The following is a 19,557-nucleotide window of genomic DNA, read 5'->3' on the forward strand; positions in this document are numbered from 1 at the left end:
ATTAAAAAATATCCGGATTCGCTGCAGAGTTCGCCGGATCATCGGCGTGTGGGCGGAAGCCGTATCCGGAGAGAAAAAGTTGAGGATTCAAAAATATCAGGATTCGTGTGGACAGGGCCCTAGTTGTCGACAACTATGAAGGCCACGACGGCAACGGCAACGGCAACGTCGCCAAACAAAAGGTTTATGAGCAGAACAATGGCTGTGCACGTGCGTTATAATTCTTGGTACATTTCTTAACCGTCCTCTGTAAAACAACAACCTGAAATGACCAACTTCTGCGTTGTCTGGAGAACGTGAGCCACGACGGCTAATTTTTTAAATTTTAATTTCGAATCATTCGATGTGTCCTAGATTCAGTTTCGTGATAGCTTTGACCGGTGATAAACAAATTAAATGACTCTAGAGTACGACGAGATTCGTAGGTAAAATATGAACTCATTTTTTAATCGACGCTGTCATTGATGTCGCCGTCGTGGTTTCTTAACACACTTGGCGCTACGATAAATCGATGACATTTTTATGATCTGGAACGAAGGCCTGAATAACCTAAAATTTTCATCGATTATCTTAACAACATTCACTCCATCATTAAATTCACTAGTCCACACTCTTTTACTAACATACCTTTCCTTGACGTTATTAGTGTCTCATTGACTAACGACGGTAATATATCTACTGACCTCTGCACCAAACCTACAGACAAACACCAACATCTACTCTATTCATCTTGTCATGTCTTACATACTAAAAAAACCATTCCTTTCAGTCTAGCACTCTGTTTACGACGTATCTGTTCTACGGACGCTATGTTTAATACTCGCGCTGCTCAAGGTTACAACCGTAACTTCGTCACTAAACAAATACGACGTGCCGCTGACATTTCCCGCAGATTCACTTTACAAACCAAAGACGTCAACAAACCTAAACGTATACCATTTATAACTACCTTTTAGTCCATCACTTCCTCACATCTCTAACATCATTAGAAAACATTACAATCGGTTGCTTTCTTATAACCGCTGCAAAAACGTCTTTCAGCATTTGCCTGTTATAGCCTTCAGACGCTCCCACAACCTTCTTGACTCATTAGTTGCAGCTGAATTCTCTTCTAATTCTAGCTAATTCTGCCCCCCCCCCCCCCCCAACTTCCTTCTGGTTCTTTCCCTTGTGACGAGAACTGTGCTACTTGTCCCTACATTTCTCACGGACTTACTACATATACCTTCCTTTCTACTAGGGAAACGCGCCCCATAAAATCTAACCTCGCCTGTGATACTAAAAACCTCATCTACATGATTCAATGTAAACCGCTGTGATTTACAATCGTTTAAAAGACTGATTAAGTGAACACCGCCGTACCATACATAACCCTAACAACAAATCTAAACCTATTACGTATACAGCCGCAGAACATTTCCTGTCCTCTCCTACCGAACTGTTATGAACAGTTCTACTCTCGTTGCGTGATCTATGAACATGAACACGAACGAACATGAACAGCCCGTGATTTACGAAGAATGCGTGACTTTGAACAATGCGTGATTATCGAAATATGCGTGATTATTTTCCTATGTTTCTCCACAGCTGAACGCAGACGTATTTCCGACCGTCGCTTGTCTCCGCCGAAAATAACGTCTGTGAACCCGAGCCAGGAAACTCATTCGTGGGCACTCGTAAGTAGTAATTACATGGTCTCAGTACGCATTGTACGCAGAGGTTACTAACCAGGTATTTTTGCAGCTCTTTCCATTTCATAATTTGTGGATCAAAACAAGGATCCATCAGAGTTCTACCAAGACTGGGTTTGAAAGCGTTTAAAGAAGATAAGATACGAGTAGATTCTGTGTGGTTGACTTGTCTGTTTTAACACTGCAGACATGGTGACCATTTGTGTAATACAGTTCATCCCGTATCCCTCTATTTCGAACCCTCAGCGGGGGAAACGAAAAATATAGTAGTTCGTGATAGCGGGAGTTCGAAATAGCCGATAGTAAATGACTTGAGGGAAAATCCAAGGGAAATGGTTTCTTTTGAGTTCGAAATAACGGAGATTTCGAAATAACCGAGTTCGAATTGCAATAAGATCTCGACTTGACGTTAATAATATCGCCCCGGGATGTCTATGATCGATATGCTCTAACTGCACCTCATATTAGAACTTATATTATCGTCCAAGTTCCCTTCGGAAACTCGACATGGGGAATGCAAACAAGAGTTTATTTCCACTGCCGTCGCGGCAGATCATTATCATAGGAACATTAAGGCCCGCTTCACACGAACCCCCGGCGGGTAACCCTTTTGCAGTCGAATGTTTATAAGCGTTTACATGAAAGCCGGGTCAGTCCCCTTGCCGGGTAACCCTTGTCGAGCCTCGGGTTGATTCAGTCAAATAACCATGTTGTTTCGTTTTTGTTTTTTGGTTTGTACATCAAGACCTCCCACCATTCCGTTATACTTTCTAGATTTTTTTGTTCGTTGTGTCTAGGAACCCGGCAGCTGGGAAGTGTTTTCAAAATACCACACACCCGGCAGTCTGAAATTATTCTAGAATTTCCACGGAAAACCCATCCAATCCTTCTTAAAACCGTAGATCTTCGTTTAAAAATGTCAAGCGATTTCAATTATAATTTTGGTTTTGTGGTTGAGGAAATTTTCGAGCTTGGGCATACTAGAAAATCTCGATGTTTCGACGCTTAGAAAAAATTCGTACTCTGACTCCGGTGTCAACTCTCATACGATAATTTCTACAAAAATTGAAGTTGAAACCCTATGAGAATATTCGATATATGTTCAGAAATGCGAAGCGATTCTAAATAATGCTTTGCTTTTGTTGTGGACGAATTCTCTTAGCTTCGGCATACTATAAAAACCTCAACTCACGGGCACGGTTGTTCAAAAAACTAGATACCCGGCAGTGAAAATTTTATGAATTATCAATACATTCAATATCCACAAAAATGATCATTGAAACCTCCCGAGAGTATTTCAGCATTTCGATCTTTGGTCGGAAATACAGAGCGAGTTTTTACAATGTTTTGGTTTTGCGTAAGAACTTTGTGTGATTCACGGGCACGGTTGTGACTGCCGGGTGTGTAGTATTTTGAAAACACTTCCCGGCTGCCGGGTATCTAGATACGACGTTTTTTGTTTGTCATCTTTCTAGCCCATGTTTTCAGTTTTTGATCGGTAGAAAGACTGACCCGGGTCAGGCTCGAAGCAAACAAACCACACGCTATTGCAGACTGACAACCCACGTTGGCGTAAAGTGTTTATTTTTAGCTATAAAATGTCTAAGCAAGCAACCGTAACCGGATGATCGTGCTGTCGCTGGTGCGCGTTGGATCAATAGTGATCTAATCGACTTCACATATGAAATGAAGAATATAAAAGCACAAACCGACACAACGTAGGATGATTATTTTGAAGGTGTGCTATATTTCGGCTGGCCTTCAGGTACAATGAGAATATTACATTGAGACGTGTTTTTCTGTGGCATGTTTTCGTAATACAGGATAATACCGGATAATAGCATATTTACGTATTTCCGGTATTACAAAAATATGCTACATGAAAACACGTCCCAATGTAAAATTCTCATTGTACCTGAAGAAGGCTAGTTTGGCCAGCCGAAATATGGTACACCTTCAAAAAAATCATCCTAAGTTGTGTCGGTTTCTTATTTTTAGCACTCTCTGCGGTGATTCAAACCGGGGTAAAAAGCAACCCGGGGTCGTGTGGAGAGGGCCTAACTTTCAAGACTCCAATATCGTTTTGATGTGGAATCTCTTTTTCCTTTTATGCAAAGGCCGGGACAGCCGCAAAATACCCAGTTTTACGTTTTCGTCGCGAAAAGATACCTTGCTGAGAATGGGTCTGATATCACACACCTTATATATTGTGAGCTTTGTCTATTCTCTCCTTTGAGTGAATTGATTCGCGTTTACAAAGTTCTCATCGGCCAGTTCCTTGCAACTTATCCAGGTGCTTTGCATCGTTTGGTTTTTTTGGATCACTCAGCTAATGACGTACAGCCAAACGTATTCTCGTAGACGGTATTATAGATGAGTGTCAGATGCTCTCAGTAAGTCATTGTTCTATTTTCAGACAGTCAAAAAGGCAAAAGTAACGACCGAAATGCAGTTATGCTCAGACATGCATGCACGTGGTCTGTTTATCAACCTGTTTTCGTTCTTGATCGAAGTTGTCTTTACTACCTTCAAGAACTTAAAACGCCTTGGTGACCTTAGTAATACGAAAAAAACGAGAACCGCTTCGATTAACCCTGTAATGACTTGTAATAGCTAAAATATAGCTCAATGTTTTCGGTAGGTCTTTAACAAATGGCAGTTAAATCCCTGGGATGTGCGTGACTCGTCACTCGTCACGCAAGCATTATTCCACCCATCTTCTCATCTTTAAACCTTTTTTCATAGATAACTATTATTTTTCGCCTAATAAAGAATTGATTGAAAAATCTCAGCACGGCTTTTTAAATATACGTCGTCGAATTGTGCACAAGAGGTAAATTTTTGAATGCAATATAAAAGAATGGAAACGGAGCATGGAAATTTACATTTTTATTCTCACAGCGGCTTATGGCGCCGATCATAAACAAAATAGGCTAAATTCACATTTTTTGCAAAGAAAGAGAAAGGCTGACTGAACAGATTAATGTTGCATTCACACCTTGTGCAGCTACATCGCAGTAGGACTTGAAAGTTTATTTTTATGCAAATGCCTAAACTGTGTCCGCCATGACTAAGCGCATTCCACAAATTTTTCGTTCTGTGCCAAATATTGGCTTCCCCCAAACATTCTCGATCGCACGAATGTATTTACATGTATTCCTCGGGACAAAGCAAAAGCTTATTTTTGAAAGCTGATGATAAACACTAACGAAGGATTAAACGTTGACCAAATGTTAGTCACGCGGTTACAGGTTGACAAGTCAATGAACCAACAGGTCTTGCGAGTAATTTAGATGCATACGAAAAGTTTATGTTTTTTTTTTTCACTCGCTCGTGAACAGTTATCATTAGGGACCCTAAGCAATGATGACAGCGACGCCTGGGACGACGCCTAGTTAAAAATGGATTTATATTTTACCTTCCAATTTCTTAACTATCTGAACCTAGCTGCTCAGTGCTCCAATCGGTCCAATAACCTGCTCAAACTAAATATGTACTTTTTGTACAGACTGCAAAGCATTTGCCGTCGTGGCCTACGTTCTCGAAAATACGCAGAACTTGGTCATTTTGCGTTGTTGTTTCGTAGAGCACGGCTGCGAAATGTACAAAGATTTAAAACGCACATACACAGTCACTGTTCGTCTTCTCATTAAACCTTTCGTTTGGTGACGTTTCGTTGCCGTTGCCATCGTGGTTTGCTTAAGCTCCCTAAATGCACTTGGCGGTTGCGTCTGAAGCGGTCGAGCAAAAGAGAGATTCTCACTCTTTCCTACCTCACCCAGGGAAGCCTCTGTGTATATGTCTGCGTAAATACCTCTGGTAAATTGGCCTATTTTTCCTTCGCGTAATGTGCGTAACAATTGCTCTTGAATGTACTGACTCTGCTAGTATCTTACTCGGTAAAGCGGCACTTTTATTCCTTATTCGTTCCTATTATCTTATTTTAATAAGAACTAGAAAAGAGATCATCTTCCCCTTGTGAAAAAGAAAGATTCCATTTTTCTCTTCACTCTCTTTAATATTTATAACGTGCGTGTAAGAGTTCCTGTCAAGGTGTTTCAAGAAGACTGGACTTCAAAACCAAGAAGAAGCGACTTAACGCGTCCTCCTCTTCGTCCTTCTCGTCCTCCTCGTCCTCCTCTTCCTCCACTTCCTGCTCTTCCTTTTCCTCTCCACCTCCTAATCCTCTTTCTCCACCCCCTAAACCTCCTCCGTCACAATTTTCTCCTCCTACTCCTCCAGCACCTTCTCTTCCCCGTCCACCACCACTACTACCTCCTCCTCCTTTTCCACCTCTTCCTGTTCCTCCTCCACCTCCAACTCCTCCTCCCCTTCCTCCTCCACTTCCTAGTCCTCCTCCTCCACCTCCTCCACCTCCTCCACCTCCTCCACCTCCTCTACCTCCTAAATCTCTTCCACCTCTTAAACCTCCTCCTCCACCACCACCACCTCCTCCTACCCCTCCAGCTCCTCCTCTTCCTCCCCCCTTTCTTTTTCCTCCTCCACCTTTAGCACTACCTCCCCCTCCTTTTCCTCCTCCCTTTCCTCCTTGGCCTCCCACCTGTTCCTCAATTGTATTTTTACCTCCTCCTCCTTCTCCTACTGCACTTCCTTCTATTCCATATTTCTTTCCCTTCCTATTCATCCTCCTGCTTCTCAGAATTCTTCCTGAACTTCTGCTCCTCCTGCTCCCTTTCCTCCTCGTGTTTGGTCTCGTCCTATCCACCCTTCTCCTTCTCCTTCTCCCTGTCCTTTTCTTACTCTCCTTCCCCCCTCGTTGCTTCACCACCTTTCCCTTGTTACTGTATACCGATTTAACTTCATTTTACGGGACCATAGACACCATAAACTTAAAGTTTTCTATTTCAGTTTGTTTGGGATCTCGCAGGTAAAAAGCAATGTGCTTAGCCTGTAGTGTGTCCAGGTTTCCTCACGAACGTTTAAATTACAAACTTAAGCACCAGGATTTTTTTTATACATTTTACAGTCGTTATCGGCAGTTTATAGATGTAATCTATTCTCATAATTTTGTTTTTCACAATTCATTTTGTCTACCATTATTTTCTCATGTTGATTGCCATTCTCCTTGTGCAGAATTTCATCATGGAAAGCACTGATCCCATGATAAAAGGGAAATCCACTCCAAAGACTAGCAGCATGCTGATGTTGTGGAAGGTTCTTGCCATCGTGTTCATTGTTATAAGCTTTGCATTGTTGATCGCTTTGATAGTGGTGGCAACAAAGCAAGGGAAAACCGACGAAGATCAAGAAAATGGCTCCCATGTTGCCCTCAGCGTGGAGTCCTGTGCAGAAGGCATGACCACTTCCGATGACCCACCCAAGTCTGCTGGTGTTTTTGATGACCTAACGGTCGATGAAATCACAGCCGTTCGAGACTATCTGCTGAAACAACCAGAGCTGAACCTCACGAAATATTTAAAGGCAACTGTGGACAGCAATTACATATACTTGATACAGTTTTTACCACCGTCCAAAGATGAGGTCCTCGAATTCCTGGACAACGATGGTCTCAAGCCTGAGTGAAGAGCTGTCGCGGTAGTGTTTCATGGTGCTACCGACCCCCCGGTAGTGAGGGAATACATAGTGAGTCCAGTCGCTAATCCCACTCAGCATGTTGTACGCAAAGTGCCTGGTGGGCAGAAAGGAACAGTCCCCTTCAATGCCAGGCCTTTTGATAGTTATGTGGAGTATAACGGACTAAACAACGTGATTATCTTAAAGGCTGCTCGGAAGCTGTACAAGCTGATGTATGAAAGCTATGATGGGTACACGTACACCTGCAGAAACAACAGGAAATGCCTGAACTTTCTCTATACAGCTCCAATGGGATTTACGGCGGAAGATCGCTACACTTGGATATTTTTCATTCGCGGCGATTTCACTGGTAGCTACTTTTATCCGATAGATGTAATGTTCCTTGTAGATCACGGTGGAGCAGTGGCTTCAAAATGGAAAATACTCAAAGTGCTCTACAATAATCAGACTTTTGACTCCGTAGATGAGTTAGTGGCCAAATACGAGAACAATACCATAGAAAAAATCAAGTTGCCTGCGCCAAAAGGCAATGAGACGTTTTTTTCAAGTTGCGAGCGACGAGGTGCTCCACAGCCGTCTAAACCAATGAGAGGCCCTGAACAATACCAGCCTGATGGCCAGCGGTATACTGTGAAAGGCCGCTATATTAGCTACATGTCGTGGTCTTTTGACTTCAGAATGGACTCCAACAGTGGAATGCAACTTTACGATATCCAATTCAACGGAGACAGAATCGTATACGAACTCAGTCTTCAGGAGGCAGCCGCCACATACGCAGGCTATTATCCAAACCCTTCTTGGAATAACTTTCTTGACGGATCGTGGAGAATGGGACAGAGCAGCTATGAGATGGTTCGTGGGGTAGATTTCCCAGAAACAGCTTTCTGTTTTGATCTGGTGCATATGATTGGAATGGAAAGACCGAGGACCTTCCGCAACGCCGTGTGCGTGTTTGAACTGAATGATGGAATTCCTCTGCGTCGACATTACGATAACAACTTTGTGAATGGGTAAAAGTTCTACGGTGGAATGGTCAATCAGGTGTTGATTCTGCGCACAATTGCCACAGTGTATAACTATGATTATGTTTTCGACTTCATGTTTTACCAAAACGGCGTCATAGAAGTCAAAATGTCAGCCTCTGGCTATATCTTTGGTTCTTTTTACAACCAGAATATAAATCCATACACTTATCCACTGCATGAGCATTTCACAAGCGGTACACACGATCATCTGATCAACTACAAAGTTGACTTAGACATCGGCGGACGAAAGAATTTCTACGAGACCATCGAAATTGGAATCGAGAACATCACTGAGCGCTGGTTCCCCAACAGAAGGCGTGTACAGAAAGTTCTAAAACGAAGCGTGAAGAAAACCGAGCTGGAGGCTGCGTATAAGTTTAACTTCGACCACCCAAAGTACTTGAACTTCTTTAATGACGCCAAAGAAAACAGAATGGGTGTAAAGAAGGGGTATCGCATACAGCTGGAATCCATGTTGAAACAGCTGTATCCTGAAGACTGGATGATCACGCCCATGATGAGCTGGTCCCTGTATCAAATGGCCGTCACTAAGTACAAAGAAAATGAGACCCAGAGTAGCTCCATCTATAACCAAAACTCACCTACTAATCCGCAGGTTAGCTTTGAATGGCTTAAAAATATAACATCCAAAGGCTTGGAACTGTTCAACTCTTCCTTCTTACCTTTATTCATTTAGCCTTCTCCCATGCTCCTCGTGTAGTTGGTATTTTCACCACACAAAGGTGGGCAAGGGAATCGGAAATGAGCGTACATCATTTTGCAAGGGCCCGTTTAATTGTCAGCGATACAAAATATACAATGGAGATTCTGTTTAGTTTATGGCACTTCCTAAAGTAAGAGTAAGAGAGTAAAAGAACGTTATCTTCAAAGGTATTAACAAAGACTTGAATGTGTGTACACTGGGTTATCGCCAGGACATTTTATAGACCCCTAGTATTATCTACCCTATAGAAAACTACAGTTAACACCAGCGACCAATCAAAACACCTTCTATATCTTACGCTGTTATTTTTTCCTTGATTTCTTCTCCACGCAGGTTGATTTCCGTAAGTATCTTATGGATAACGACTCCATAGTGAACGAGGACCTTGTAGCCTGGGTGACAATAGGAGCTATGCACATCCCACACTCAGAAGACTTGCCGAACACTGCCACAGCTGCAAACTCTGCCCACTTCTTTATTCGACCTTTCAACTACTTCGACGAAGACCCTTCCATTGGATCGACTAACGCCATTTTGATCACTCCAAAAGACGAGAAGCTTAGCGGACAGAAGGTTGAGCGATATAGGACCCCCACTGAACCACGTTGCATTCCCAAAGAGTATAAGACTGACTTCAAGGGCACTTATTGATCAGTCCTGATGAAGTCCTGGGGGCCGGGATTTCCAATGTTAAAGGGCCCGTAGAATGTAGACCAATTTGCTCTTACCCCTCCCCCGAACAAGCATTGCATTGCAATTGCTGCAGTCATTTCTTGCGTTTATATATTGTCATTCAACAAAGTAGATTTTGATCGTGCTTATTTTAGTTAAAAAGGAACCGATTATGAAACAAATTATAGAATTCACCGCATGGCATATGCAAATAACCAGGATATTCTTAAGACCTGTTTTTCGCAGCATTCAAATAAAAATATCTTAAAAGAGAGTTTTAGTCATACATTTGTAGACCGCACGCAATTTGAATTAATGGATTAAGGTGCCTCAAAATAGTTTCCATTAGTTAGGCTTTGATGGGTCATTATAACCACTCTTCATCACTTGATGCTACAATCATGGTATCGAAAAACTGCCCAGTCATTGGTGAACACGTTGTTAAAGTTTTGAAAATTTAAGGTGGCTCTGCACCCCATGTGCAGAATGTTTTTTAAACTTTGCTAAAAGTTACGTCATATCATACTTATTAAAATTTGAAAGAAAAATTTCACCGTGCCGTTTTTGAATTATGATCCCCTAATACTGTAATTAAGGGTGTTAGTTACTTTAGAACCTGATGTCAGCAGTTAAATTTTATCTGCTGGGCTCATTGCATTGTCTCCGGAATATTCTGTATCTTCGTTAGACGAGACGTTTGCGAGTTTTATTTTTCAATAACGACTTGTTAAATTACTCACCAGAGATTAACAAGAATAGGCATTGCTGTTTTTTGAACCGATACACCTTAAAATGTGAACTTATCGTAATTCATAATCTCACCACAAGATATTTTCCACGTGACTTGTCTGGAAAGAAAACTTGAATTTAAAATATCAGATAGAATATGTAGACTTCCCTGAGCTTAAAATGATAGCAATTGACTTCTCTTGGCTTTGGCAGACCAGTGTTCGGGAATTTCCACGCAGTAAAGCCTGTAACGTTTGGACTGTATTTCTTTTATTCCCAACAGTTCTCTTGACGCTTACAATTCTTTCCACAATTCAACAATCTCCAATCTGCAATCTGTCCTAGACGTTCTTTAGTTCGCTCTTAAGTACACATAGCTTTATTCTAATGTTACGCTTATATCTTGAAAATCAATCTTATTAACTCAGTGCCCCATCCAGTCCCTGTGTTCAGATCACGTTTCTCTGAGTCACGTTATAAATTTGCATGACAACTATTTCCCTAGGCAAGTTGCGTTACTTGATAAATGTTTTTCCGACAATCAGTCAAGTGAACTTTCGCGCCAAAATCCGAACACAGTTAGCATGGATTTATCGAGTAGTGAACATGTTTTTTTGGTTAACAAGAGAGGGCCTAATAAGTGTACATGTAGACGAACGTGATACACGAAAAATTCAAACCAGGAGATCCATAACACATCCTGTGTATACGAACGAGCGAGCCCCCCAGCTCTAGCACTAGCGAGAAAACTGTCAAATTAGTTTATTGGCCGCTTAAAGTATCTTTTCTGTGGACGCCAATGTCATCAGTTGCAATGTAGGTATCTAGGAGGAGGGGAGACGTGTTTCCTAACAAATCATATGGAAAACGAATATTCTTGTCAAATTTGTGAAAATGCTCCATGTGTTCTTTTGTATCAGAAGGAAACCCCTCAGGCGGTCCGCCTCGCCCGATTTCCCATCGACTGATTTCTTTGTAGGACACCACCGAATCGTGACATCCTCTTGAAATAGTTCAACACTGTTCTGCTCACTTTTAGGAAAGCGCTGTATCAAAGCGAGGCCTGGTGCAACAACCATCCAAACTGAGTTTAATTTGCGTGTTAGTGAAAGCTCATTTTCATATTAATGATCATGGGCAACAAGACTCCCTTTGAGAATGAGGCTTAAGGTAGTTCGGAAATGGCCTTCTTGTTTTACGTTCGATTTACATAAATGTGAGTGATGTGACCAGCCTCCTTTAGAAGAAATATATTAAATATTTTCGCCGCTTTCTACTGGTTTGAATGATAGAGCGTGACCGACGTCAAGTGTTTATGCTGTAATGAAATGTAAGTTGTGAATAATTATTGAGCACATCCTGTACGTATTGCTACTGGTGTCGATTGGAGAACGAAGACCTACCTGAAGGTTGAACTTTTTTGAAAAACTAAGGTATGAAATGTTCGATGCAACGTTATGCTAAGTACGTAACCGGTTTTTGTTAATTAAGATTCACTGCGCCAATGCGAAAATACTTTATCCGTGCTCGAATATGTAATCATGCAATCAAAATGAGATTTACACACAGTAATATATGGAGTAGAGGTTGTTAAGCACCTTTATGTGGAGTATTCATGCCCCGTTAATTCGAGTCGAATTTGGGAAGGATATTTCGGGTGTATTTCCCAACAGTCAGGCCTCCTTAATTCCGCAGAATGTACTTTGGTATGCACGCCACTCAATGTTTGGGTGAATTTGGGCCCAAACATTTGACCTTCTGAGCAGTGATACCTATTCTTCGGTCAGGATTTCGAGTCGATTTTCGAGTTGAATCTCATTTGAGAATTTTTGAGTCATGATTTGAGCTAGGATATCGAGTCAGGAATTCAAGCTAGCTAGGGTCCGTTAGGCCAAGTTTGCTGATATGCAAGCTAATCAGGCATGCAAGGCAAGATTCCTCCCAATAAAAGGGCTGAAGTTTTAAATTGCGTTAAGTTTCGAATGCAGCAAGGCAGAAACACGACTCTGTTACAGACGTCGTGCAGGATTGTACTATATTAAGGATTTACTGAAGTCACCTAACAACCAGCCAAGTAACTCCCTGCGGGAACACAATCCCGCCAAAACAAATCGTTATTACTTATGAATTGGTTTGGCGCGGCAGAAGCGTGACATTTGAATCGCTGCCGTGCTAGTCAGGCGTGTAGCACAAACACACTTGTCGAAATCTCAACTGCTTCGCCGAACTTAATTCAAACGTTTGTTCGGACGCCGTGCTACTGCTGTGCTTTTTGCCAACTTTACAGACAGGTCATTATTTATCGCCTGGGGGGCTCCCGACAAGCCTTTTTACTACCTCTGGGTTATGGCTGCTCTTGAGCTATATTATCAGCCATACATTATATTATTAGCCAAACATGCTCCAAACTCCGAAATGATAACATTAATGATAGTGAAGTGGACAACTGCTTGAAAAAAATAGATTTTGCTGACATTTTGAAGGATGCCAAGTCAATTTCAGGTTTTTCTCCTTTCCGCCAATGTCGAGTCCGACGGAATGATGTCGCATTAACACGGCCTGGCTGCCAAGATTTAAAATGCTAAGTTTTAAAATGGCGGCCTCCGAAGTCGCTTCTTTCGAGACAAATTTCTTCAGGATAGCGGGCACATCAAGGCCTGAAACTTCTGTGAGTGGAAAAACTGAATGTTTACTTGCTATAGGCGAAAACAAAAACGGAAGCTTTTTGGAGTGACCTCCTTTGAAAAGGTAAAACAGCACTACTTGCTATGTCTAATTTTATGATCATAAACAACTCATTTTCCGTAACACTTTCTTTGACAACCTACAATTTCAAAATTTTCCGGGGGAGCATGCTCCCGGACCCTCCTAGGTTGGCCTCGCTTTAATTTAAGCCGCTTGTTATGCTTTGTTGGACACCTGTGAAAATTTCTGATGACCTTGATCAGATATCGGGATCCAGACTAACAAAAGACACGGATGAAGAGACTGCACCATGGCGGTTTCATTATACTGTAAGAACATCATCGTTAGTAATACTTTCATATGACCGTTAAAAGCGCTAAATATACACGTCGAAAGATGAATATGTGTGTGAAGACAGGGGGGGATCACGAAATTTATCAAGATTTATGATGGAGGATCACTTCAATAAAATAGCATTTAAAGGCGGAATCAGCTTAATGTTACTGTCTTTAGCCAAAAATACTCCGACTACCACCCCTCGCCTCTCCCCTCCTACCCCGGCGATAAATAAAGACCGGTCCCTTATTCCTGAGTTCGGAACGGCACGTGTACGACGTCTGAACTGAGCTCTAGCTTTCAATATTGTTTGCTTGCAGTTTTCTTGTTGTGGCCTGCAAAAGGGCAGATTTCGTTTGTTGATTAGGGATGCATGACGTCACGAAAGTACTAGCGGCCACTTATCTCACGCATTGTTTCGCCATAGCTGCGCGGGAAAGACCACCGAATGTGTGAAATGTAGGTGCATAGAGATGCGTGCGGCGATCTTTATAAATCCACTCCTGCAAGTGAACTAACTACGCTGAGAATATGTTTTACCGTGATAGAAATTGGCAATAATTTTGCTCTTTCAGACGGTCTAGTTCACCGACGTGACACTCCTGGCTGGTGACACAAAATAATGTCCCAATCGCATTTCTCAAATTTTTCAGTTTTGTTCCAAATCTTGAGTATATTAAAGCTAAATGTACTTATTCTTCGTGACAAAAAAAAAATATCTAAGCTATGTTTTCTGCGGGTTAATTTGCCTAGTTTTTCACTGGGAAAATCAGATTTAGGTCAATGGCACTGGGAATAAAAGACATAAGAATGGGACTGGGCAGTTGGGCAAAACAGGGTTGCGAAATGGGCTTTGGGAACAATTTGGGCTGGAAAAAGGGATATATCCCTCCGCAGGACCCTCCCCTTAGCATCTTTCTTCCACCACTTTCTCTTCTTCCTCTTCTTCCTTCACCTCTTCCTCTCCCTCCTCTTCCTTTTCCTCTTCTTCCTCTACTTTCTCTTCTCCCTCTTGTTCCACCTCCCCCTCATCCTCGTCCTCGTCCTCTTTCTCCTCTTTCTCTTCCTTCTCCCTCTTGCGCCAGCACCACCATCACCACCTCCTCCTCCTTCTCCTCCTCCTCCTCTTCCCCTACTTTTTGCGCTTCTTCTTCTTCTTCGTCTTCTTCTTCCCCAACTACCTCCACCAGCTACCTCCTCCGAACGTTTTAGACCTGATAATTCATTAACATATATAATTCATCGGTCCAAATTTCTTTCGTGTACCATTATTTTTCACATTGACTGTCATTTTCCTTGTGCAGGATTCAGTCATCATGGAAAATACTGATCCCATGATAAAACGGAAATTCACTCCAGGGGCTAGCACTTCGCTGATGTTGTGGAAGGTTCTTGCCATCGTGTTCATTGTGATAAGCATAGCACTCTTGATTGCTTTGATAGTGGTGGCAACTAAGAAGGGAAAAAGCGATGAAAGCCAAGAAAATGGCTCCCGTGTTGCCGTAAGTATGGAGTCCTGTGGAGAAGGCATGTCCAGTTCCGATGACTCACCCAAGTCTGCTGGTGTTTTTGATGACCTGACGATCGAAGAGATCACCGCCGTTCGAGACTATCTGCTGAAACAACCAGAACTGAACCTTACGGAATATGTAGATGCAACTGTGGACAGCAACTACATATATTCAATACAGTTTTTACCACCGTCCAAAGATGAGGTCCTCGAATTCCTCGACAACGATGGTCCCAAACCTGAGCGAAGAGCTGTCGCTGTAGTGTTTCATGGTGCTACCGATCCCCCGGTGGTGAGGGAATACGTAGTGAGTGCGGTGGTTAATCCCACTCAGCATGTTGTACGCAAAGTGCCTGGTGGCCAGAAAGAAACGGTCCACTTCAATGCCAGGCCTTTTGATAGCGGTGTAGAGTACAAGATAATGTATTACGCGATGGCAATTGGTGTTGCTCCTAAGCTACAAAAGCTGATGAACGAAAGCTATGATGGGTATACACTCCAATGCACAAACAACAAGAAATGCCTGTACTTTCTTCAGACAGCTCCACTGGGATTCACGGCGGAAGATCGTTACTCTTGGATTTATTTCATTCGCGGCGACTTCATTGGTCACTACTTTTATCCGATAGACTTACATATCCTATTAGATCACGGTGGAGCAAATGCTTTCAAGTGGAAAATACTCAAAGTAATCTACAATAATCAAACTTTTGACTCCGTTGATGAGTTAGCGGCCAAATACGCGAACAATACCATAGAAAAAATCAAGATACCGGCGCCAAAAGGCGATGATGATACATTGTTTTCGAGCTACGAGCGACGAGGTACTCCACAGCCGTCTAAGCCCATGAGAGGCCCTGAACAATACCAACCTGATGGCCAGCGATATACTGTGAAAGGCCACCATATTAGCTACATGTCGTGGTCTTTTGACTTCAGAATGGACTCCAATAGTGGAATACAGCTTTACGATATCCAGTTCAACGGAGACAGAATCGTATACGAGCTCAGCCTTCAGGAGGCGGCCGCCACATACGCAGGTTATTACCCACTCCCGTCTTGGAATAACTTCATTGACGGGGCGTGGAAAATGGGACAGAGCAGCTATGAGATGGTCCTTGGAGTGGATGTCCCAGAAACAGCTTCCTGCTTTGATCTGGTGCACATGATCGGAATGGAAAGTCCGAAAACCTTTCGCAACGCTGTCTGTGTGTTTGAACTGAATGATGGAATTCCACTGCGTCGACATTACGATAACAACTTTGTGAATGGGTACAGGTTCTACGGTGGAATGGCCAATCAGGTATTAATTCTGCGCACGATTGCCACGGTATATAACTATGATTATTTGTTCGACTTCATATTTTACCAGAACGGCGTCATAGAAGTTAAACTGTCAGCCTCTGGCTATATCTATAGTTCCTTTTACGACGCTAATATGCATCCATACGCTTATCCACTGCACGAGCATTTCACAAGCGGTACACACGATCATCTGATCAACTACAAAGTTGACTTAGACATCGGCGGACGAAAGAATTCATACGAGACCATCGAAATTGGTATTGAAAACATCACTGAGCGCTGGTTCCCCAACAGAAGACGTGTGCAGAAAGTTCTAAAACGAAGCGTGAAGACAACGGAGTTGGAGGCTGCGTATAAGTTTAACTTCGACCACCCAAAGTACTTGAACTTCTTTAATGACGCCGAGGAGAACAGGATGGGTGTAAAAAAGGGGTATCGCATACAGCTGGAATCCATGTTGAAACAGCTGTATCCTGAAGACTGGATGATCACGCCCATGATGAGCTGGTCCCTGTATCAAATGGCCGTCACTAAGTACAAAGAAAATGAGACCCAGAGTAGCTCCATCTATAACCAAAACTCACCTACTAATCCACAGGTTAGTTTCATTTCACTGATTCGGCAGACTTTTATTTTATTTCTATCAGCGGCTGATGTAAGGGAGATACCGATAGGGTGGGGGCGTATTTGAATTCTGTGCTCTGTATTTGGTATGTGTAGTTGGCATATTTTCATAACGCTAACATGGGCATGTCATTCGGCCATACCAAAATGTCTTATTGGTGGAGGTGATTGACTGGATGTAAAAACCTTTTGGCGTCCAATCACAAACCGGAGATGAGGTTAATTCCAAAGTTAACCTAAAAATCGGTGATCATATCGCCATGATATTCTATAAATAATATTATCCCTTGAATTCGAAGAAAATAAGCATACAACTATTTTGGAAGGCCCTGTTTAATTGTCATACTGATAAAGGAGTCAACGTAAATTCCGCGGTTTAGACAGCTTATGAAACTTTCTAAAGAAAGAGTAAAAGAGCAAAAGGATATTTTCTTTCCGAAATATTACCAACGGCTTAATAAATGTTTGTACACTGGGCGATCTCCATAAGTCCCGTCATGACATTTTATATACCTCTGGTATCAAGGTTTCTGGCGTTATACGCTGAGGACTTAAACATGGTTTTAAGACCTAGAGTATCACAGTTACGTCACTGATCAATCGAAACCCCGTGATATCTTATGCTGTTATTTTTTGCTTTATTTCTTCTTCACCGACACAGCTTGATTTCCGTAAGTATCTTATGGATAACGACTCCATCGTGAACGAGGACCTTGTAGCCTGGGTAACAATAGGAGCCATGCACATTCCACACTCAGAAGACTTGCCCAATACCGCCACAGCTGCAAACTCCGCCCACTTCTTTATTCGACCTTTCAACTACTTCGACGAAGACCCTTCCATGGGATCGACTAACGCCATCTTGATTACGCCCAAAGACGAGAAGTTCAGCGGACAGAAGGTTGAGCGATATGGGACCCCCACTGGACCACATTGCATTCCCAAAGAGTACAAGACTGACTTTAATGGCACTTATTGATCAGTCCCGTTGTGGTCCCGGGGACCAGGGCTTCCATTGTTAAAGGGGTGGGGATGCTCGTCGGAAAAAAAAAAAAAAACCATATTGCATGAGACCAATCCGGTCCCCTTAAGGCCTCCTAAAGGGACCATCTAAGACCGACGGTAACAAAAGTGCTGCACTAACTTTGTAGATGATAAAGACGTCATCGAATGCCTTCATCTATGAACAAATTTTATAGATTTTATGGCTGATCGATCTAAGTGTATAACGAACTATCGTATCGTATAAATTCTTACAATGCCTTCGGGATTCTCCTATTTTTTTTTATTCCAGCCCTTTCTAGCTCATTGCAAGGCATAAGTATGCAAAAGTTATCATAAATAGCCCTTGAATAGACCTAAGCGCTAGCGTCCCCGTCCATTTCACGTGAAAGTCTCTTTGTTTATGAAACGTTCTCTGCGGATGTTAAAATATTTTCGTAATCGACAAGTGTTTTACAAGAAATATGAAGCGACTGAATGCATGCTAGATTCGATTTCCAGCCGTTTTGGGAGTCTGGTTTTCAGCCCCTTTTCATGTGTGTTAAGTTACGAACATGGTCTTTAATAAGACGGCTGAAGATCGAACACCACTCAGGCTAGTGTCTGAGAGGCATTTATGAGCCAATGTGCAGAAGCAATAATGATCTGGGTAATCTAACCTCAGGCTAACCTGTAACATTTTGAGTTCAAAATGTCTAAAAACTGGTTGGTTCAAATTTCCTTTTACCTGGCTGCTGAGATTAAGGTTGAGCATTGAAATGAAAGGAAAAACTCTAAGGTTGTTTCAAATTTAGGGGATTGATTTCTTAATCTTAAAATTTCAAAAAGAGGCAGCTTTAAGGAAACCAGGCCTCTTTATCTTTTTTTTCTGTCCCATTGATAAGACATGATTTATTTCCATTCGAGTATTTTGTGTTTCAGATTTATTAAAATAAATTCATTGTAACACTTGTTTTGTATTAAAATAATAAACTTCTCAAAATTAAAACAACCAGATCGGTGAATTAATAGTAGTTTGCATTGAACGTTCGACTATCAGCAGAGGGAATTACTGAAAAATGGATGGGAGTTGTCTATGGGTAGTGCTTAATTCTCCACCCTGGAATCTACAGTCAGTTTCGGCAGGCGTCGTTGGACAAGCGGCCTGACAAAAGTACTGTGGGGGGTGAGGGGGGGGGGGGGGGGGGCGCTGCGATGGATTGGGCCCAGACCCGAAATGATAGAGAAATTTCCCTTAGATGTTGGAGCGGGGGCATTGACCTCCCTAGCTACCTCCCTATAGCTATCCACCTGCCAATCTGCCCACTACCCCACCCACCTGCTAACTTGTTTTCCTCCTTACCTACCAATCTGCCTACCTTCCTTCCTGCCGTCATACCAATTTTTCAATTTTTTTGTGCAAAATTCCTACTCTTGTACGCATCCTTTTCTAATACAGGCAGAGGTTTCTTTTTCAAAAGTGCAAGCCAAGTTTTGGACCAAATCCTAGTGACAAAAGGATACTGAACTCGTACCCTCTTAATGCTAAATTGACCGGAAACGTTTCAGGGAGTGTGGGAAAGGTCGAAGATGCGAAAATTGACTCTGCGAAGGTCGTATCGTTCGCAGTTTCATGGATGGGCAAAAGTATTGTTGCTGCCACATAGAATGGTCAAAATCAATCGCGCCAGGCAACGGATTATTTATCCATGGATAGTC

At 42.3% G+C, this 19,557-nt stretch overlaps 1 protein-coding gene and 1 pseudogene across 2 annotated transcripts; both read left to right on the top strand.

The window, feature by feature from the left end:
• Positions 1-1,542: 1,542 nt before the first annotated feature.
• LOC110063696 (diamine oxidase [copper-containing]-like) lies at positions 1,543-10,216 on the top strand (annotated as a pseudogene). The gene is made up of 3 exons (XR_016205343.1): positions 1,543-1,676; positions 6,786-8,888; positions 9,330-10,216. The product of XR_016205343.1 is annotated as a diamine oxidase [copper-containing]-like (transcript).
• A 1,459-nt stretch (positions 10,217-11,675) lies between these two features.
• Positions 11,676-18,850, top strand: LOC110063646 (diamine oxidase [copper-containing]-like). Its single transcript, XM_089282135.1, has 3 exons — positions 11,676-11,830; positions 14,723-16,831; positions 17,519-18,850. The coding sequence occupies exons 2-3, from the start codon at positions 14,735-14,737 to the stop codon at positions 17,834-17,836; spliced, it is 2,415 nt and encodes an 804-aa protein (XP_089138261.1). The 5' UTR covers positions 11,676-11,830; positions 14,723-14,734; the 3' UTR covers positions 17,837-18,850.
• The last annotated feature ends 707 nt before the right edge of the window (positions 18,851-19,557 follow it).

The sequence above is a fragment of the Orbicella faveolata genome, unplaced genomic scaffold (genome assembly GCF_042242905.1).
Source record: "Orbicella faveolata isolate gen_17 unplaced genomic scaffold, um_ofav_v1 contig_12, whole genome shotgun sequence".
Lineage (NCBI taxonomy): Eukaryota > Metazoa > Cnidaria > Anthozoa > Scleractinia > Merulinidae > Orbicella > Orbicella faveolata.